General features: G+C 39.2%; 2 protein-coding genes and 1 long non-coding RNA gene across 7 annotated transcripts in view; 1 reads left to right on the top strand and 2 right to left on the bottom strand.

Moving 5' to 3' along the window:
• Positions 1-626: 626 nt before the first annotated feature.
• fmr1 (fragile X messenger ribonucleoprotein 1) lies at positions 627-15898 on the bottom strand. Its single transcript, XM_088373238.1, has 15 exons — positions 15434-15898; positions 13117-13169; positions 12816-12909; positions 12605-12676; positions 9832-9980; positions 8912-9005; positions 8634-8750; positions 8333-8503; positions 7719-7797; positions 6896-7041; positions 6462-6548; positions 6089-6314; positions 5305-5497; positions 4681-4762; positions 627-2526 (listed from the first exon to the last, which is right to left on the bottom strand). Exons 1-15 carry the CDS (start codon positions 15482-15484, stop codon positions 2341-2343), a joined length of 1800 nt encoding a protein of 599 aa, XP_088229364.1. The 5' UTR covers positions 15485-15898; the 3' UTR covers positions 627-2340.
• LOC148404222 (uncharacterized) overlaps positions 15424-23179 on the top strand; it is a 32223-nt gene continuing 24467 nt past the window's right edge. For all 5 annotated transcript variants that reach the window (XR_015857962.1, XR_015857961.1, XR_015857964.1 and 2 more), the window contains exons 1-2: positions 15424-15940; positions 19921-20057. This is a non-coding gene — a long non-coding RNA (uncharacterized LOC148404222). The remainder of the gene's footprint in view (positions 15941-19920; positions 20058-23179) is intronic.
• On the bottom strand, positions 17150-22802 carry rab33a (RAB33A, member RAS oncogene family). The gene is made up of 4 exons (XM_088373275.1): positions 22329-22802; positions 19903-20043; positions 19058-19138; positions 17150-18854 (listed from the first exon to the last, which is right to left on the bottom strand). The coding sequence occupies exons 1-4, from the start codon at positions 22686-22688 to the stop codon at positions 18630-18632; spliced, it is 807 nt and encodes a 268-aa protein (XP_088229401.1). The 5' UTR covers positions 22689-22802; the 3' UTR covers positions 17150-18629.

Here is a 23179-nt window from a genome sequence, read left to right as displayed (position 1 = left end):
CAAAATGGACAGATACTTATGGTTTCTACACTGGAACAACCAGAAAAGAAGAGATACACTTTCACAATTATTTGATTCGGGCTCAACATTTAGTAAAAATGGTTTTTTTTTGTTTGTTTTGTTTTTTAAATTGGTCAAGATTTGCAACTTCTCCATTAGTTATCTTAAATGATACACCAAGGATTTTTCGCATAGGAGAACAATTACAAATGAAAGGATTTGATGTGTATGACAAGATTAAATTCAGGAACGCAAACTTAAAAAGATAATCTGGTCTAATTTGTCAAAGGCTAAAAACTGAAAGCAGGTTCGATGTATTATTTTTTTCCTCGACTATCGCCGAAAACGTCAAGCCCTTCATTTATTTTAAATGAAAAACTTACTGTACACCTAAAACACTGTGACAATTGCAAGTCAATCTAATTTTAGGGCACTGTATTACGGAAAATTGGAATTGGACTGCAGTAATAGTGTTCTTCCTTGAGACACTACAGTATACAACAATTATGTACTGATTATTTCACATGAAATTCTTCCTCTGTGTAATAACACTACTTTTGGACTTCTGTAGCAGTGCTATGGACATTCACTATCAATGTCACTCACTATTAATGTGCTATGGAGCATACTTTTTTAACAGCAAGTTTATTAACAGGAGAGCTAGCATTTAACTGATATCAAACAGCAACAAAAGAAAGAAAATAACGATAAGTGCACATTTGAAACAGTACAATTCCTTCCTCCAAACAAATTATGACATCATTATATACAGTATGCCACCCTCTCGTTTTTTTTTTAAACACAAAACAACTTCATTCTGTTGATGTTTATGGAAAGTAAAATGGTTAATTGTACTCAAACCACGTTGTTGATGTATTGTAGGAAATGCTAACTTTATAAACGCAGCCTGGCTGCAGTGTGAAATTTGAAGGTTAGTGAAAAAGAATCACAATTAATTCACACTTGTGTAAAAGCAAGCACAATTGAAGGACTACTGGCCTCAGAAAGCAAGTTGTGAGTGCGATATTTGTATATATTTAGAGTGTGGCACACAAAAGTGTGTTGCAAGGACCTAAAAAGCTGAAACAAAATTACAAATCAGTCAGGGGTTCATTTAAAAAAAAAAGGCCAGAGAGAAAGAATCAGCCTTAGAGGGGTTGTAAATTTGACTCAACACGATGAGCCACATGAATTTTTTGCTCTGCCTGAAATCAATTAGGTTAATCTTTCAGTGACAGGTACGCAAGTATTTTTTTTTTTTTAAATGCAAGTAATGGAGCTCCACTTGAGTCACCAAAATACACCAAGAAGCAAAATTGCAGGCTGCATGATGCCAGAACAGGACATGATTTATAAAAGATATCACAGGAACAGAATGACTGAAAGTTGAACATGATCAGTCAGCCAGTCAGCCAGAGAAATAGCACTGCATTACAGGAACCATTTTCTTCCATAAGAACTTACTGGTAGAACCATGGTCCTTAAAAGCTGTAAGCGTTGGGTCATGACTACAAATGCACAATCGTTTTTGTTGAATTTGCTATACATTAAATTGCAAAGAACGTCTCCTTTAATTCAATTAGTTTTTTCTTTTATATAAAGTACTTGGGTTAGGGTTTAAACTGAGTGCGTGTCATTATTATTATTTGTTGACAAGATGGTATTAATGTCATGTATGATGTTGCCCACCCGTGTCACCTTGCCCTAGCTGGTGACTTTGCACACATGCTTTGTCATCTTGCCATTTCTAGGGTTATGGACTACACATTGTTTGGGCCAGAGTGCTACCAGCACTCCTGTCACGGCTTGAACTCACTATGCCCTAACCATGTTGGTTAAAGGAGCAGTTTCAAAACACAAAAGGAGCAAGTCGAAGGTCAAGGTTGAAACCTCGCGGTATAAAGTGAAGGATAGCATGTGCAGCATCCAAGTTGCTTTGCAAGCTCATGGAGAAAAGTGATGTAATTGAACGTCGGATGCGTTCTTGAGATTTAAGTATGAATTTGCTGGACAAGAGCCTTCTTTTACATTAAGAAACTTGAAACTTGCTTTCTTACTATACTGTACATCCTTTCGGTCCCAGGCCAGCTCGCTGTGCTACACTGAAGAGTACACAGATGTAGCACACTGGCAGCGCCCTTCACACTACAATTACACCCTACAGAGTTGCATGCTGATGGAAGCTCCTGTCTAATGTAGCAATTGACAAAAACGGAAAAGGGGGGGGAAAAGCGAGAAAGGAAAATCCGTGGATAGTTAATGAGCGGTTATTTGTGTATGTGTATGAAGAGTAGAGTGTGGGTTCATTTCTGAATGTGAGTAGGTCCTCCAGTGATGAATCTACGACACGCCATTCACCAGAGGGGGAGCGTCCTGCTTCTCTTTCTTCATTCCTCGGTCTCTAACGGGCCGCTGCTGGTGGCGTAGTGGGCCGTCGCCGCCGGCACTGTGCCCACCCTGTGATGAAGGCCCTCCACCTCTCCCTCCATGCTGCACACTACGTTCGTTGTTCCCATCCACGCGAATCTGTGGGGTCAGCAAATAGAGTGTCACACAGCAACTAATGAGTGTGACATTTTGATCCATGTTCATTTCTCCCCCTAAAAAAAAAAACGTTTCCAACTTGATAGGCATACATTATTGCAGGTGTTAATTAAGCAAGGCCTTTTATTCTGAAGATCATAGCAGCCAGACACTGCCTACCAACCAATTAAATCAAGTGCTATTCAAGAATTCAAGAAAGGGTCTGGAAAAATCTCTTTAAATTCATTTAACAAGGATGAACGCCCTTAGAACTTCATTATTTAATGAATTAAGCCATGCATTCTGGAAACCGACTGGCTTTATTGTCATTACCATAGGCACTTGCACACAGCGACATTAAAGTGCGGACGGCTGAAGTGTTGCCATCTTTGTGGATGTCAAAAAAAAATAAATAAATAAAAGTCAAGGACGCATGTTTTGTATTGTTAGCACATATTTTGCCGTACACAAAAGTAAATGTTTTGACATGGCCCCGGTAGGCCTTACCGCATAAAAATCTTTGGCGGTAGACTTCAGGTGTCTTTCTTTGTCGCTTTGAATGGCCGCCGCATCCCGTAATGTGAATGATTTGCTATCTGTTATTTAATCATCGCATTTTTTCTTTTCACCTACTTCTCTCTTGAACAGAATTATTTTTTCTTGCCACAATACAATCAAAATAAGGTAAAGCGTTTGAATTTTCATTTGTTTCGATGTCAAACATTACTCTGTTTTGTTGTCATATTTTTCATTGTTGCATTTGTTTCTGCATTATATTAACTGTAACATGCAAGTTGACAACTTGAGTAAAGCTATAAAGTTGCAGTTACACAACAAACGGTGAAAATGCGAATCGCAGTTTTTCATTAAATGCTGCTGAAAATACAATTGTTTGGCACTGCTCACAAATGCAAAACTACGCTCTTTGAATTTACCAACCTGATGCTCTTAAAAGTGAAATACTGTAATTCCAAATGACATATATAATCCTAAAGTGCCACTCACTGCAGCTGTGAGCCACACACGCTTTAAAACAAACCAATTCATACACTACTGAGCCATGAGCCAAAGAGGAAGGAGTACAGTATTAATGTTGTTTGAGCTCATGATCGTGGGAAGAACTAGGACAATTTCAACAAATTGTTCAATGACATTGCTTGTGTATCTGACTTTCTGGTGAAGAGGCATTACAAATATAAATCTGGCTCCTGATCTTGACCATCCAGCCTCAATTTTTCTCAATCCCAAGCCAAGTGGTATCTCTCCAAATATGCCTACCTGGACCACGTGGAGGAGGGACTTCAAAGAAATGTGTAGTTAATGAACTTTTAGTATGCATTCAAATGAAATAATAACCAATGGAGGCTAAGACATAATGAATTAATTTACCTGGAACCTGGAAAAGAAATAACATCCTTTTAATCACCAGCACAAATATATTGCATCTCATTTACAGTGTTATAATGGCTCCACAGCAAGCCAACTATTCTTACTCCAGTCATAGACCAAAACGGATTTAATGGATTCTTTTGTAGCCCATACTGCACCAACACTGTTCAGTGAAAAATTGTGGATTAGGTTTTGTTGAATAATTTTTTTTGTAGTAACAAAAAGGGACGCAAACGTAACCTTCTTGTTTGATGCAAAAAATATTGATTTTCTCGCTAGCTCCAGCTATACAAGTGCTGATCAATGAATTAGAAATTCATTGGAAGGCTTATCTGAGCATTCTTTACAGGTAGATAGTTCTGTTATTACTCTAACAATAACGCGGTGAATACTTGACTTACTATTCTCACAAAAAATCCATTAAAATCAATAGATGTTTAGGGTCATTAAACCAAGACATGGTCAATAAATAAGTCTTCTCAACACTAACAGAACTACCTAATATGCATTTTATAGTGAAATCTTATTCAACATTTTTTAAGCAACTAACCTGTTATCCCAGTAGATTTAGAAAAAGACGTAGGGTAAACCCTGTGACCAAAAGTCAATCACAGGACTGATGCAAATGACATATTTGGGCAATTTAGAGTTTTCAGTAAATGACCTATACACCATGCTACCTGTTATGTTATCAATTTTTAAAAACCACATCATCTAGTTATACTACAGTGCAGTCAGCACACCCTTGGTATGTATAAAGGACAGTACCTGTAAGGTGTCTTCCTGTGCTCTTGTCTTGGGCTCTCTAATATGACGAGGCCTTGGGTCGCTCCACTGCACATCGTCACCTAAATGGGACAGTTCAAGTTATTCTCATATACACTGTATTTCAAATTATTACCTATATATGCCAACATTGAAGAATGTCCTTAGCGATGTACCAATCACATTTCTAGCACCCATGTCAGAGTCATTCGATTTTGAATGGATCTGCTCATGAGTACCCGCAGGCACATGCACTGGCTGTCTGGTTTATAAGGCTCTTCTTAAATGCTCTCCTGCAAAAAACTAAAAGCTGCGATACCTTGCGCTCCCTATCATTCACCTAATTGTTCCACGTGTCCGGACTGAAAAAGAGAAAGGAGCGCTCAACTTTGCTGCCCATCAATGTGGAACTCTCTTCAGAATGACAAACTGTCCGTGCTTGACTCATATGCAAGCTTTCGCTCCATCTTGGTTGACAGGCAATGCGAGGCCATGAAACATTGCTTGTGTTTTTCAATTGTTATTGTGACTCCAATTGTTGCACCTGAAGACATTATCCATTGTTGTTATTTACTGTATTGCTTTTTTCTACCGTTATGTTTTCAACCAAATTTAAACGACTTTCCTTTATATGCTCCTCTTCCTCTTCCACCTCGCCCTCGAAGTCCTGCCCCACCCGGTCTCCTCCTTCCATCTGTCCTTCTTGGCAATGTCCCACCTCCTGTCATTAGCTCTTCTGTGGGAGCCAGGGACCAATCGCTGAGCTCGTCCCGGTGGTCTGACTCAGTTTCTGAAGCATTGGATGCCTCTGAGTTTGTACCTAGAGTGAGCAATGCCACAAGTTAATATTAGGACTAAAAATATTCATATCGTGGATGAACGACATATGCAATGCTTCCAATATAGTATTGAAGTATGTGACTTTTGCAGATGACGCGAATGTTTTCTGCTCAGGAGAGAATCCCCAGCAGCTGATTAAAGTCACGCGTTTGTTCTTTTATTTACTGTAAAGGTACAATACATGGACAGAATAGTGTGGGAATGGTTATTAAGAGAACGGGAAAGGTTTATGTAGCGTAAAAATATTTAATTTAGGCTTTAATATTGTGTATAGGATCACAATGCAACAGGAGATTCATGCGCAACTGTGACTCACTTTGTTTTCGCTATGTATGTTGTCCCCTGGGTTAGTGTAGTGTGGTAATTCTGTGGTTGGACACTTTGCCTTGTTTGCCAAGGAAAAGCATACTTCAAATTGACAATTTCAATACATTGGTAATTACATTTCTAAATAATGCATACACTGTTTCTACTTCCCAGATCTTTGTTTTTCGCGGGTGGTTCGGGAATGCATCTCCCGCGAAAAACGAGGGATTACTGTACAGGATATGAAGTAGTAATGAAGCCGCACCTGAGGCAAAAGCGGCACCGCCGCCTCTTCGCCCTCGAGCACCTCTTCCTCCTCCCCCATAAGGTTTCCCTCCTCCTGTTCCTCTTCCAAGGCCCGTGCCATTATCAAACACGTAGCTTTTGTCTTTAAGATTTCGTGGCCCTGTTCCTCCTGCACCGCCGCCCCCTCCTATCTGTCTCAGCTGTTCGTCAATCTGGAGACGCTCTAAACGAAGTTGGTCCACCTCCTACAGTGATTGAGAGCAATGTTGCAACATTGAATAACCATGTCATATTTGCAGAACAACACAACTTTGCAAGGGCGTCAGCTCATGTGAGATTGATGTACTATATAACTGTACCGCAAACACTTGAGTATGCAATTTCTCATGTACCTTAAGGTAGTTGAGGTGATAGTCCAGCAATACCGTTGCATTTGAGATGCTTTCCTTGGTCCCCACAAATACAAAGGGCACCATTCCCTATGACAAACATATTCAAAATAGAACTATTCAAGCATTTCTCAAAACTGTACACAACCTTAAGGCTTACTTTGTCCTCGCTAATGGCCCAAACATTTTCTGACCTAGACTTGTTTTTTTGATGGTTTTTGGCAGATTTTAGAATGGCCAGATTTTGGTTGAAACAGGCTTGAGTATGCCTACAGAAAAGACAAGTGCATTTCCCCATAGTAGCACATGTCTGCCCTCGGTTCATTTTTTTTTTTTTTATAAATCACAAAGCTCCATATTTGATGTATACTATAACTTTAGCAATAATTGTCTTAAACATTGACCTATTTACAGTAGATATATTCGTTCTGACTTACATCATCCGTTGCTGAGACTGCCGCTGCCGCTGATGAGGATGCCACCGAAGGCTTTTTGTCATTTTCTGGTTCAATACGAACCCGCACCACACCAGACTTATCAACCACTTCTTGGATCAGTTTACCACTCTTCCCAATTACTTTGCCTAAAGGGAAAAATAATATTATTCACAAAAGACATTCTATAAAAATGCATCCCAAATGTATTCAATATTTTACTGTGAACTTTGCACCACTGAGACACTGTCCAGTTCTTTTTTTCTTTTTATCCCAAGTAAAGACACTTCTGACATTGCCTCTGGTGCACGAGGGGCTTGACACTAGGAACACACCACTTTTTTTCATTCATCTATGCACAGTGGTTTTGCTTCATTATCCTCTTGTGCCAAACTGTGAGCATGCAGCGATCCACTGTATATTTAAGTGAGCTGAAACGTTTCACTTCGGCATAAGTAGAGTTTTGCAGCTTTACTGTACTGTATAGAAAAATAGAAAACTTTTTGGTGGATTTCTACTGTCTGTGTCAGAATTTGGTCCCTCACTTACAGAAATAGCAAAAAAAATAATTGTATAAGAAATTGGTACGCAATCTACTTAAGTTACTTAAAATGAAGCTGCTTCCTGATCGTGTCATAATAATTGCTGAGCTGCAGAGTTTAGAGTTCTGCACTTGATTGTGAGTCAATTTAAGCACAATTACTCATTCTTCTGTACACAAAACAATAATCCAAAATACTTAACAACAATTATAAAAAAAAAAAAAAAAAAAAGACACTCCACTGCCACAGGCCCCACAGTCCTATTGGTGGAGTGAATTACTCACCTACTAAGTTCCGGGGAACTTTGATGATATCTTCGGAAAACTCCAGGAAACTGCGAGCAATACGGACAGCTTCCTGGTCCTTGAATACACACCAAACATGTCAATATGTTCTTCGGGACTTTTAAAGTAGTATGTGAGGAACTATTTTGGAACAACAGAATAACAAGGCTCCCAAAATCTTTTCTCTCCCCTTTCATTCACTGCACATAGGGAGTAACATTTTTGTATTGGCAGACAGAGGTATGAAACTTGTTCTGCAGACTAGTGGCTAAACCTCAAGAGAAAGAATGTAAATATATGATATATCATCAGGCATCCAATTATAAACAAAGTACGCCTACGAAATAACAAAATGTGTATTAGCGACACTTGCTAGTTTGTGTTCTCGAATCCCACCAGGCATTTAAATTCAGGATAGTATCAAAGCAGAATGACTAGCAACAAAATTATTGATTTAAAAAAACTTGTCTGTGATTGTCCGGTTTTGTCAAGAAACAATATAATAAAATACAGTAGAAAGATTTGAGCTGTATTAAACGTGAATAAATACCAAACTAAAAGGGTAGATGCAGCTATCTATTGCGAGGCCATTGGGAACAGTTGGGCTATCATACCTCTCCATAAATATGGAAGGTGCATGTCTCTTCATCCAGGTCTATATTAGTGACTCCAGGGACTTTACGTGCTTGCTGAATGTTGGCCCCATGAGTCCCAATGGCGAGTCCCATTAAATCATCACGCACTACAAATTGTTCATGGAACCGTGATGCCAGTTGTCGGGAACTCTGCAAGCAACACAATCACAGTGAATGGGTTGGACTTGTACTTTTGATGGACAGAAATAATTAAATTATTGTTGGAATATTAAAGCTTCAGACTCTTGCGTATGTGTGTGTGATGTATGTGCGTGCGTACCTCCAGTTGTCTGCTGGCCTCTTCATTTCTCAGCATGAGAGACAGTTTGGTGCGGAGGCTCCTGAAGTGCATGTCACTCATCATGTTGGCCCGCTTCGCTGTGACCTCATTCACCGACTGTTAAAACAATTCAAAGTTCATCTTACATCAGTGGGGTAGGTGCAGACAAGTTGAATGTAGTCAAATAAAACATTTCCACTCTTGCAGTGCATCCTGATTGTTGCTAAACAAGTATAATAAAAATATTGTATCTACAATCTTGAAAAAGAAACACGAACCAAGATGACCAGCTGCTTCTTCTCAGAGTCATAGGTGACACTGAACGCTCCAACAGCCTTCTTGAAATCTTTGTGCGCCGATTCCTTAGAGCACCTGATATCAAGGAGTCAACAATCATATTATTAGACCATTCTGGTTTATTTAAAAATGCAAGGAAAATGTGTGTCTTAACAATCACGATTCAATTGTTTTGGGCACAATGATTAGGCAAGCCTCGCCATGGGCAACAATTCAAGAATTAAAAAAATAAATAATCACCAAAAATGAACAAGTGACTGCATTAAATTTCGAAGTTGTTCTACACACATAGACGAACTACGTAGTACTATACAATCTATACTGCTGTTAAAAACCATTTGCCCCCTTCCTGATATTTCTTGTGTGTTCCTACATAAAACGATTCAGATTTTCGATGAGCTTCTCAGTCCACAAAATATTGTTTTCCAGAAGTCTCGAGGATGATCAAGTTTTCTAGGTAAATCTGAGAAAAGCCTTTGTGTTTTCTTCTTGTCAGCAATGGTTTCACTTCAGAACTGTCCAATGAAGACCATTTTGGCCTGTGTCCTAACTAAAACCAGCTAGCCTGCAATTCTTATATGTCATTCTGTTTTAGATCTCCAGAATAAGCTGCTGCACTATAGTATAGGAATAATTTTGATTGGCGGACTAGGTGAAAGCCACTGGGAAGGTTCACACTTTTTCACATATGGATTTGGACTGAAGTAGTGATGGCGCTGTCAACCATGATGCGTGGGCTCGTGTCAAACCCTGTGTCGATGCGTGTAGCACTCTAAGTCACATGACTGTGACTGAAGTCTCAAACTATGTGGTTCAGGCAGTATTTGAATGCATTGCTGCCAAAAGTATGACAGATACTTTGAGTCCCCATTCTGTCCATGGAAGCCATTGGGAATCTTACATCTGTCGTAGATCATCAGGGACATCGAGTCTGATCTTGAGGAAGGTAGTTTTGGTGGCTGGTTTGTTGGGATTGATCGGTCGTAACCGCTCCAGTGTGACAATCTCGTTTAATGTCGCGTCACATGCAGCATACTCTATAACATAAAACTTTAGACACACAAAACATTCATCAACAAGTACAAATGAATGGCATTGAAACATCCATCAAAAGTGCATTTAAGTTATTTTTTATAACCGTGAATCATCCTGATAAACGCAAAATGGTTACATGAACCAATTAAGGTGAATCAACGGAAACACATTACAATGATTTAGTATACATAAAGGGTTTCAGATTGTTATTCAAGTTTCAAAATGAGTATCTAGCAGATCTTGTACACCTCCAGGTGGCTGCAAGTTTACAATGCATAGACCCTCTGTCAGGGAATGAGAATGAATAGGAAATAATCAGATTTCGAAAATTCCTACGAAATTGGTGTGTGTGCTTTAATGGTCATTTGAAAGATCTACTCAAATCAAACCTCGTGCCGAAAAATTTACATTGCCGTTCTGAGTGAAGTAAACTACTCAGACTGAGTGATCAATGGCTGATTACGACCACACAAAGTGACTACCAGGATATTTGCTGTAGTGGAACCTTGATTTAACAGATTTGGAATCAATGGACTCCAGATTTTACAGACAGAAAATTGTGTCCAGTCAGTTCAAAACAACCGTAGCTGTCAACATTCGTTAGTGCCACAATTGGCTGCAATTGACAATGTGTGCAATCGAAAGATTAGAGCATACAGTGCCGTGAAAAAGTTTGTGAACCCTTAGGATTTTACAATATATTTGCACTTTTTTTAAAGAAATGACGGTGACAAGTTTACAAAAGTGTTACAGGATATTGACACAAGGCTAGTTAGCATTGACACAAATCTGCAAAACCCTGTTTTAACAGGAAGCATAAGAAAATAGCAAAAAAATCAAAACACAGGTGTGAATAAGTTTGTGAACCTTTCCACCTATAGAAGTTAAAACTGACTGTGTGACATGTCTTTCAATACTAGATGACTTCGGGTAATTTCATGTGACTTGACAGACCTTAAAGCCACACTTGTTGTATACGCACCTGAATGTACTTGTCATTTAGTAGAGCTATACCTGCGTGGACACAAACATTACAAATCTAGCAATGGGAAGATCTAAAGAGCTGTCTCCAGACCACAGAGGAGCAATAATTGCAGCTCACAAATCTGGAAAAGGTTACAAAACCATAGCCAAAGATCTGCAGCTACATGTTTCAACTGTAAGACAAGTGATTTACAAGTACCAAGAACATGGAGTAACTACTTCACTTCGAAGATCTGGTCGTCCAAGGAAGATAACAGGCAGAGCAGAAAGAGAGATGGTGAGAGAAGTCACTGATAACCCCAGACTTACCTCTAGAGACCTTCAGAAATCTCTCTCAAGCAAAGGAATTGAAGTTCATGACAGCACCATCAGAAAAAGACTGGCTCAGAATAACCTTCATGGAAGGGTAGCAAGGAAGAAGCCATTACTATCAAAAAAGAATATTGCAGCTCGGTTAAAATTTGCTCAAGAGCACATAGGAAAGCCTCAAGAATTTTGGAACAACATTTTATGGACTGATGAATCTAAAATAGAACTTTTTGGCCAAAATCAAAACAGATTTGTTTGGAGACGACCAAACACAGCTTATCAACAAAAGCACCTCATCCCTACTGTAAAACATGGAGGAGGACGAGTACTCGTATGGGGCTGCTTTGCAGCAGCAGGACCAGGGCAACTTACCATCATAGAAGGAATCATGAATTCCGAGGTTTACCAAAATATTCTGGAAGAAAACGTTAAACCGTCTGTAAAGAAGCTCAAGTTAGGAAGAAACTGGATGCTGCAACAGGACAATGATCCAAAGCATGCAAGTAAATCAACATCGGAATGGCTCAAAAAGAAAAAATTCAATGTTCTGGAGTGGCCCAGTCAAAGTCCAGACTTAAATCCGATAGAAATGTTGTGGTCGGACCTGAAAAAAGCAGTGCACCAAAGAAAACCATCAAACCTTGGACAACTGAAGCAGTTCTGCAGGGAGGAGTGGCCCAAAATCTCCCCAGCTCGATGTGAGAGACTCGTCAGTACTTACAAGAAAAGATTGCAAGAAGTCATTGCTGCTAAAGGAGGTGCAACAAGCTATTAACTCTGACTGTTGGCAAGGGTTCACAAACTTATTCACAACTGCGTTTTCATTATTTTGTTATTCTTGTGTGTTTATAGTTAAAATATAGTCCTATTAATTTGTATTCAGCCATAATGGCAATGTGTCACCATTCTGTAACACTATTGTGAACTTGTCTCCGTTATTTCTTTAAAAAAATGCAAATATATTGTAAAATCCTAAGGGTTCACAAACTTTTTCACGGCACTGTATCTTTTTATTGTTACATGGTAAACATGGCACCGGTAGATTCAGTAGAATCCCAGGGAACAACCCCAGCACAAACTATTACGACTATAGCTAAGCTACTGATCATTATTTTTTAAAGTTATAAAAGAATAGATAACATAGATTATTTGTGATTCACTATAAAACTTCACAGCTGAAATAAAAGGTGAACTGCCTGTAGATCAACAAAGTTTCTCTTCATAATTAATGAAAAACAAAGGTATGTGCAAGTCCCGCCCACTCGACAGTTCAAATGGCAAACTGTAAATGGAAAGCTAAGCAGAAACACAGAAACAAAAGTGAAACGGTTTGGACTGAGTCCTACCTCTCCTTTGACCATGCGAACTTTGGCCAGCCACCATCCACATGGCTCCTTGTCATTCGCCCTGGAATACACCTGCCAAAACCCACACAGTAAATTTTACTCAGCAGAAACATGGACAAAACATAAATATAAACATGCCATCATTGTTCAACATTTGTTTTTTTAAATTTCATTCAGATGTTTAGGAAAGATGAAATTAAAAGAATCCCACCTCAACCTCATCACTCTCATTTATCTCTTTACAGAACCCTGTTGGAGGAGGAAATCGCACATCCTGGAATGGGATCTGGCGCTCTGGCTGCCAACTGGTATGGAAGCACAGCACACATTTATTTCATCATTAGCTGCTGTACTGTAGCTTGTCGATACTGTGGCAAAGTTGTTTTGTATTATTGTTGTATGCGATATGTTCCGTTGTATTGTTATTTTATGTTACATGGTTTTGTAAAGCGCTTTGTCACAGCGATAGCTGTTGTGAAAGCGCTATTGGAAATAAACATTGTATAACTTACTTGTTTTCAAATGCAACTGTGATTGAGCCTTCATGGACATCCTTCACAAATGCCTAAAAGAAACAAGTAAAAAAACTATAAGAAACACAAAATGTTAACATTCTGATGGCAAACTCTAGTCTAAAATGTTTTGTGTACCCCAAAACTGATTAAATCTGTTTGGGCAGTTCAGCTCACTCTTAAACTGTAAATACTATGGATTTGTACTGTACCTATCCATCAAATGTTCAAAGTAGGACTGCATGTCATGCCCTGAAGGACACCAGAAAAACTTGGCTTGCCGCAGGATGGCACAAGCCTAACAAACTGTGACTAACAGATGCAAGGGAGCCAAACATAAAGGAGAAGGGGAGCAATCTAAAATTGCCAATGGGCTGAAAGTATGTCCCTTGACCTAGTCCATTAATTGGTCAAGTAAACGCATGTACAAAACTGTTGGTACCCCTCTGGTAAAAAAAAGAAAAAACCCATAGTGGTCATAGAAATAACTTGAATTTGTCGAAAGTAATTGTGAACAAAAATGCAAGAAAAACTCACCGATGAAAATCTGACATTGTTTTTTTAATTGTGGTTCAACAGAACTATATATATAAAAAAACACTCATGAAACAGACCTGGACAAAAATGATGACCCTAACCCCCCCTAAAAAAACAATATAATTAATTTAAATAATTTAACCACAGGAACGTATTAAATCTCTTGGGTTCCTCTAATTAGAGTCTTAAAACGTGTAACCAATTAGTTCCACTATTTACAGGGTGTCAGGAACTTGTACTATTTGTTGACTACACTAAACATAGACCAGAGAAAGTGAAAGAAAGCATTGTCTCAGTATTTTAGAAATAACTTCAGACAATCCATTCAAAGATAAAGGCTATACGCCCATCACTAAGCAGCTTGAAGTCCCTGTGCAAACAACTACACATGATATTTGGAAATTTAAGACATGGCCACAAGAGAAAACTTGACAAATTGAAAAATTGTAACAAAACAGCCCAGAACAATTGCATAAAACTTATGAAGGTGAACTCAAAAGCTGAAGGGACCGAGTCAGGTTGAACAATTCGTCGTCGTTTGAGCCCGAGTAGACTTCATGGAAGATGCCCTAAGAGGACATCGCTGTTGAAAATAAATCATAAATGAACAATCAAATATGAGACTGGAATTTACCAAACAGCATGCTGACAACCCACAAAGCTTCCAGGAGAAATTCCAATGTGCAGACAAGACAAATTTTAAGCTTTTAGTCAAGACACATCAGCTTTATGGTCTGAAACACAAACAAATTAAGCATACCAAGAAAAGATGACAGCCCAAGAATGGGTAAAAGCAAAACACTGGACTATTCTGCAGTAGACCTTTGATAACCTCTGATCTAAATCCTGGTACACGTGTGGCAGCAAATGATCAAAAGCCCCCTTCAAACTTGTGACAAGCGGAGCAGTTTGCTTTTCAAGAGTGGACCATAATGCCACAATTCGATCACATTTCAATGTCTGACTTTAATTGGTTAATTTTCATTCAATTTTCAGCTTTTATTGTCAGCTTTTAGTTATTTCTGTGGTTATATTTTCCATTGACAGAGGATACCAACAATTTTATCTACAAATGTACAAACTCTGTATGAGATATTTGTGAAACAAGAAATCCTCACTTGTGAGGGAGATGTACTATAACCACTGTTTATTACAATTGTAAATTATAAGTGTAACCAATATAGTATCTAAGACAGCCAATGGTGTTCACAAATGGCCATCCGTGTACATTGAAAACCTAGAACGATCCTTTCCTGGGACGACATTGTAACTTGTTTGCTTTGGTATGAATGAATTCTCAGCAATCGCTATACAGTATGGTAGCAACCACCTGGTCATAGTACCACTCAACAGATGTCACCATATTACCAGGTACCACTTTCAACCAAACACCATAGCAACCTTGTGAATTCCGACATAAAACGAATGCCAATTAACTTAAGATGAAGACCAATCCAAATAAGATTGATAGTAATGATCGGGCCAATCAACGACTGCTTCGCTGATATTCATTACATTCAATTCAACAACGCCACTGTTTCTACTTCAGTTCTGCCAAGGTATGATCCACCATGAGATCTCAAATCGTCACAGTTTTAGCTTTGTTTACAGTTTTTTCTGCGTCTACATCCCGGGCAGCGGAGGCCAGAGCAGGTACCTCAATCAACGCCAGTCCAATGTGAATGGCTAGCCTGGATTGTATACTTGTCGCGTAAGCGTTGTATGTTGACTTGAATAGAGATGTAGAGAGAAGAAGGGGGGCCGGGGGAAATCAACCTACCTTATAAAAGGCACCACTTGTTCCCCTCACTTCCACTAGTAGTTCATCCATGACGCAAGTTAGCACAGCTCGCTAGCTAGCTAACCACCGTTAGCGACAGGAGTAGCTAGCTAGCTGGCTAGCTTAACGCTAGCCAAGGTAGAGTGTTCTTGCTAGCTAAAATAGGCTGCCAGCAGGATGCAAGACGAGAGGTGCAACAAATATTCGGACCCGTAAAACGATCCCTCGTGCAGCGAGTTTGTTAAATCGCTATTCGGTTGAAGTCTGGTATACAAATTTGAATTTTCGATCAATCAAAGACGAAGCATGTAGAACGCAGCAGGGTTAGCTCGTAGTAGGTAGTTTATGTGTGATTAGTGGTCAGGCAGCTAGCTACTGCTGCTTGCATCTCTGTGACGTCTCTGGTTTCTTCCTCTACTGATCTCCAAGGCTGCTCACATTCAGGAAAGGCTGATGCTGCTGTCCTTAGGTTACCCCGACTAATGCCCGATCCACCCCCCCAAAAAAGTAAGAAATATTTAAAAATATATATATATGTATATATATATATAGATAGATATATATATTGATATATATATTGATATATATATATTGATTCATTTATTTGTTTATGGGGCTGTCTATCAGTTCACTCATTGGTAAGAGATGATGGTGCCATTAATAGCTTCCTATTAATGTCTTGGTGGGAGTCACGGAGGGACTGATCACAGTATTAATAAATTTGGATATGTGAGTAAAAATTATGTCAGCTTTAGAGTCAAATTGAAGAAAAATCAAATGGCCTTTAAATTGTGGTGCATGTACTACTGTACACAATGGTGTTGTTTTCCAATCCACCTGCTCCTCAGCTGTGAATTCTGAGCAGATTCTTTCACCCAAGGTTGGCAGATGGGCTGAACATTGAATTTGGGGCTTTTTAAAAATAATTCTTGGAACTAGATAAAATGTAAAATCATCAGTAAGCTAATTAAACAATTAGTTGAATTACAGATGCATTGTGTGGTAAACAGTACTATAATTCTTTATTACATATCAGATACTGAATGCCAGCAACTATTACCAATACAATTCTGAAATAATCATTCAGTATTTGAAGTGCATTGAATAAATTGGACTGGACTGTTCTGGCTGTCACTGTAGCAGTTGACGCAGAGTTGATATGCATTCAATTTGTAATGATGTTTTTAAAGGCACCTTGAAAGCCACGACACGGCCATTTTTGGTATCCTTGGCTCGGGTGTTTATCTACCTTAGAGGATAAATAATGTACTTGGATTTCCACACCAACAATTCTGCTAAAGGGGTCGATTCAATGCAATGAGAATACAATGATGTTATGTTCTGCATTGTTTGGGGGTAACTCCTCAAGTCAGATTTGTCTTACTTATGTGCAGCTAAATGATGGATGTGCATGTTAACTGTAAACTGAAGAGCAACAAATATGAAGGTAGCAGAAGTCAGTGCCCTTCACAAACCGCTGTGACTCACTCCGTTTATAATAAATCCTGACTATCATCTTGAAGGATTGGCACAAGCACTCATTGATCTGAAAGATCTCCATATGAACCACAACATCGTGTCTCTTGACCCAGAAACTCAATGTGGCAGCTATCTCAGTGTCAAGCATATTACATGTCTTTGGACAATAAATAGTGATCATCATTTCTGTACAATTTTCAGCTGTCCTTTGGGTAAATGGGGGAAATGAAACAAATGTGGATTGCATACACTTTAATAGAGAAAGGGATGAAAACGCAAGAATTCCTGTGCTCTCGTTTCATTGAGTAAAAGCAAAATGGGATAAGCCACTGTACTGAGGAAGAGCACGAGAAGGATATTTATTAAACAGTATATATACCGTACATCATCCTCAACAGAATACAGAACACATTTCCCTCATGGTTATGCGGTGACAATTCTACGAATGTTTTTTTTTCTTGTGTTACACACATTAACTGTCAATAATGTGTGATGTTTCCCTTTCATTAATGAGTTCACAGTGATTTTACACAAGTCATATTTTTAAAAGATCAAAATTAAATTAACCCTGTAGCTTCTGTCATTACTGGCGGAGCTAGGAATTGTTTCCTCGAGGGGAGGGGGTGGGTCACGCGAGGGTCAACGGTATCTCAGGGGGTACTCAAGTTGTTTTTTTCAAACCCCAAAAGATTCATCAAAAAATGACTATTTTCCAGGAAATTCCTGGAAAAATTGGAAAAAAATGGGGGGGCGGCAGTGACCTCTAGCTCCGCAAGTGTCTCTCTGTTGACTGGTTCATCAAACTCCAAGATGCATTGTTAAGGCAAAGGTAGTATGAAGAAAAGGGCAAACTCTGATTTTCAGGTCAAAACAATTTAGAGAACACTAATTTGATAAGGATATGTAAAGAGCCAGTAAAGAGCCTTTTATCAAGTGATCTGGACTAGTCCATACTTGCTCCTATAGTGGGTGACCAGCAGTTTAATTACTCAACTTCAGAGCAGAAGTTGATTAAGGGTAAGGTTGTGATTTGAGGGAGGCCGTTACTTGTACAAATGTTTTTCATTATTCCTATTGTAGAATTTTATGATTTCACACATAATTATATTTGATTAAAAGACTGCATTACAATACTGTATACATATGTTATATATTTTATATTATATTGTATTTTTCTATATATTACTGCCTTGTGTGGAATAAAAGCAGTCCGAAAATCTGTTTCCAACTCCTTAGTAACTTTTTTCATGTCTCTTCAGTGAAGTGCGCTTATGCCTTCTCAGCAGACATCAAATTATTATTATTTATTTATTTTTCCAATCCGCAATACCTTTCTCTAGCAAATTTTTTTTTAAACCCCTTGACTAACTTCACAACTAGGCACCATCTCGAGCAGAGAGGGCCACTGTTTGAGGAAATTCCGGTACCTTACAATAAAGTAAAACAAAGCAGACTCATTTCAGAACTCATAATAACTGTATAGTTCGTCTTTCCTTCGCTCCGTCATGAGCACATTTTCCCTCTAACCGTGGGCTAAAGCCCAGAGCCTTTCCTCCTCTTCCTTCAGCATCAGACATAAGCATCATCTTGCTCCTGAAGCCAGTAAAAACACATAAAGACTACATGCCTGTCATCACTCTCCTCACTCGCCTCGACATGCACCGTTGTTTAGATGTATGATATTCCATTCCATTACTTCTACCAGTTGCTCTTGTCCTCAACAAAGACAATTGCTCTTTGTCTCAGTCTCCTGTGTGAGTCGTACTCTCCCGTCCTCTCGTTCCACATCTCTGTAGAGGAGAGATTTTTGGGCTTTCAGTCGACAGGCCAGTGACATGAAAATTGAGTCCACATTCTGACTCTCTCTTGGGTCCTTTGCAGATGTCTCAAACAGCAGCATGTTGTGGGAGTCTGCAAACTTCAACGCCATGTTGGATGGCACCTGGAGAAAGTGATTATTATGACTCATTATCTCATATCGATTGTTGTCAATATGCACTTCCCGAGCATTCTATGTTGCCTTCATTGCGATTGTGACTAATCAACAGTCAGTCAGAATCTGTGACAATTACTTGACAATTTGATGATTCTGATTTTTATCTATTATTAAGCCCTCTGTTGTACGGAATGATTAAGTGTACTGACCTGTACTTGGTCCACTAAGTCACACTTGTTCCCCACTAGGACTCGAGGTACTGATGCTGAAACTCGATGACCGTTACACTCCTGCAGTAAAAGAAAACACTTTGAATATCTAAGCAAATTCTAGGATTTAGTAAGCATTAAACATGAAACACTTTTATTTGTTATCAATGTCCAGTGTTTCACAAAGTTAGGTCACCAACTATGTAGTTGTGTATCAGTGAGGAAATTGACTAAAATATATCAGTGGAACTAAATAACAATAATGATATGATCAGTAAACCCACAGCATGAAGTAAACCTTGAAATTGTGAAAATATTGATAACATATCGTGTCTGGTAGAAAAACTTCCATGAGTTGACGATTGAATTAATTTATTAACGTATTTGGATTATTTCCCTGGCATCAAAACGAGGTGAAAAAAGCTACCATGGTCATATTCTGTCAACTATTTTTCAATAAGATGTAGCAAGAGAAAACAATGTCAAACGGTTAAAAACAGATTGGCTATGACACGTTCAAAAAACAGACCCTCACCACTCCCTTCTACCACGTCATAATGACATTTGTTGTTTTTTAGTTGGAAAACTCACATTAGTTGTTTGAATTATTAGCGTGTCAACAACAATGAGTAAGCAACCCTATACATCCTAGTAGAGATGGAGATTCTGGAAAAAGATGGACAGATGAGGAGATTAGGGTGAAGAAATTATATTAATTGATAAGCGGTTCCGATGGACGGATGGATGGATGGATGGATGGATGGATGGATGGATGGATGGATGGACGGACGGACGGACGGATGGATGGATGGACGGACGGACGGACAGATGGATATTTAACTCACCTCTATCCATGTTTGCAGGTTGCGGAAGGAAGCCATTTTTGTGACATCATAAACAAACACTACTGCATGGACATTACGGTAGTAGTGTTCCACCATGGATTTCCGAAATCGCTCCTGGCCAGCTGTGTCCCATACCTGCACCTGAAGATTAGATAGTAAGTCTTTTTTTCTGACGAACATATTAGATGACAAATGTGTGGTTGTCAGATTATTATTATATTGTTATGTTTTATTATTAGACAAAACTGACAGGTATATCAGTGACAATTTTGATTCTGACCACTCCATCTTGGTACACCGATGTGTTAGTTAATACCTTCATCAAAACAAAAAAGGGTGGTAGTCTCTCCATTCATCCATCCATCCATCCATCCATCCATCCATCCATCCATCCATCCATCCATCCATCCATCCATCCATCCATCCATCCATCCATCCATCCATCCATCCATCCATCCATTCATTCATCCATCCATCCATTTTCTGTACCACTTGACCCCACTGGGGTGCTGGAGCCTATCCCAGCAGTCATCGGGCAGTAGGCGGGATACACCCTGAACCGGTTGCCAGCCAATCGCAGGGTGCACAGAGACAAACAACCATTCGCACTCGCACTCACACATAGGGCCAAGCTGGGATGCTCAATCAGCCTACCATGGATGTTTTTGGGATGTGGGAGGAAACCGGAGTGCCTGGAGAAAACCCACACAGGCACGAGGAGAACATGCAAACTCCACACAGGGAGGGCCAGAGATGGAATCGAACCCGCACCCTCTGAACTGTGGGGCGGACATGCTAATCAGTGTGTCACCGTACCGCTCCTCCAATAGGTTTCTATTCTAAATAAAGTATATTGACATATGTGTTGCGAAGACATTCCTTACGAGATCCAGACATAAAACATAATTTTCAAGTTAGCCCCTGCAATGCAGTCAGTGCATATGGTATAATCTAGAATTCTGGATTTTCAACATAAATCCTATGAAGTCTCACAACATAGTGCAAAGCTTGGCAGTGTTCTATTTATCTCACAACCTGAAAAAAAAGATCAAAACGTCAGCATTGAGGTGACGAACATTGGCAGAGGTGTTATTGAGTCTGTAGCTTAGGTTTAATCACTCAAGTGCACTATATATAGAAAAAATTGATGCCCATGTCAGGTCCCAAGCTCAGGGGCCAGATCCGTCCCACCATTGTATGTGGCCCGAGAAAATAACATTATGTCAACTTCTACAATCCTTGCTAAAAACTGTACCAAAATCTTGGCATGTATATTAAATAATTTTGCAGGATTCTTTGTTACCTTTCTTACAGTAATTGAACAAACCATATTATGTCTAATTCCAAAACTAGTAATCCTTCACTTTGTTATGTATGTGTAATAATACTGGTGGATAATAATACATTTATTTGGTGTCACCATGATAACGGTCCTCTGAGGGAAGCTGCCCGTGATAAAAATGAGTTTGACACCGCTGACTCTATTTTTTGTTGAATGTATACATTGAGGGATTGAGGAAAATGTCACCATTCTTCCGCTACCCTTCGTACAGTCCTTGTACATCTACTTTTACATCTACAGCTTTTTATATCCACTGAGGTTTTCCAAAAAGTCTTGTTTTATGTGATGATAAATAATAGTTCTCTTCCCAAGAGTTGTGATTGCTAACTTTTATTGAGCCAAGTCACCCATTTTTACATTAGCACAAAAAATGTCATGATTTTATAAAAAAACTAAAATAATGCTAATCTCATCGAAATTTATTCACTCACTCACTCACTCACTCACTCACTCACTCACTCACTCACTCACTCACTCACTCACTCACTCACTCACTCATTGTGCAATCTTCAAATGTTTGTCAAATTGAACACAAAGCCGATATACTCGCAGTAAACCATAACTTATTATGTTGTACATGACAATAGGAGAATGTGAATACAAAGATCTATTGGACCTGCGATCGAATGGAATCGTTCTTCCTGTAACCACACATCACTGGCATAGACAAATTATGAAAGATATATTCATAAATATTAAATATTTTTTGGACAAATAAAGTGGAATTTGATCATTTCCCACAAGACACCCTTATGATCAAAACCTCAGCCTTAGATTGTGTTGTTAATCTTGATCTGTCATAATCAATGGTATTTACAATTTACTGTATCTAGTGACCTCACCTCTTAAAACTTCACCGATAATTTATACTGGCTTATTTTTTAACGAATGACAAAAATGGCAAATTTGTGCCGATTTATAATAATAATTTTGACGGAAACAAATAGTCATTGTTGCCTTTGACAACAGAGAAGACATCTGGGAAAAACCGTCAGTGATGCTATAAAATCAGTACGGTTGTGGATGAGGGGGAGGGGACAAGGAAACACCTCCGATTCACATGCAGACAAGCTTAAAATGTTACCTTGATCGTCTCTCCTTCAATTTCCACTGCCTTCTCCCTGAAGTCCACGCCGATTGTGGCCTCAGTCTGGTCAGGAAAGCTTCCGCCAGTGAAGCGAAAGGTGAGGCACGTCTTCCCTACGTTGGAGTCCCCAATAACGATTATCTTAAAGATTCGCGTCTGGATGCTCAGTTCCAGGGAGGAGGTGCTCAGGTCCGCGGAGGATGTGAAGCTGGCAACAGCGTCATTGCTGCTGCTGGCTCGGCTCCGGCTTCTGTAAACATCCATGGATGATGTCAGGATGGTGACATTGTCGTCTGCTCGGCTCGGTCGAGTCACCCTCCTTCCTCGGCTCTCCTCCTCCGGGGAATCGTTGGTCATTATGACGGAGGCGGCGATGCGAAAATCGGGATGTGTAGAGTAGAGATGGACAAATGGGTGACTGGTTGAAGTGAAGGGAGGAGAAAGAACGGAAGAGAACGGAGCAAAGAAGGAGGAGACTTCTCTGGAGATACTCTGTCAGCTTGGAAACATTTAAAAACACACGAGCTCACAAATAAGATTTTATGGAAAAAACATTAGCGGAATACAGCATTTTACAATATGATTTGATAATAATAATAATAATGATAATAATAATAATAATAATGAACTCATGTGTTCATCGGTCCCGTTATTAGGAACACCTTCACCATCAAACGAGATCATGCAACCTGCAGGAGCTGCTACTTATCTGCTTTTACATCATTTACAAAGATAATAATCACACAAACAAATCAAATTTGAAATATTTCTATTTCTGTGTGGTGCAGAACAACACTTTATCACAGCGCTCTTTTACTTCTTCATGCAGCTAATCAAATGTCAGACAA

Source organism: Syngnathus floridae, chromosome 1 (assembly GCF_059516105.1).
Source record: "Syngnathus floridae isolate MCC-2025c chromosome 1, RoL_Sflo_1.0, whole genome shotgun sequence".
Classification (NCBI taxonomy): Eukaryota; Metazoa; Chordata; class Actinopteri; order Syngnathiformes; family Syngnathidae; genus Syngnathus; species Syngnathus floridae.
Note: the sequence above shows the minus strand (reverse complement) of the source record. Positions and strands in the feature narration are given on the sequence as shown.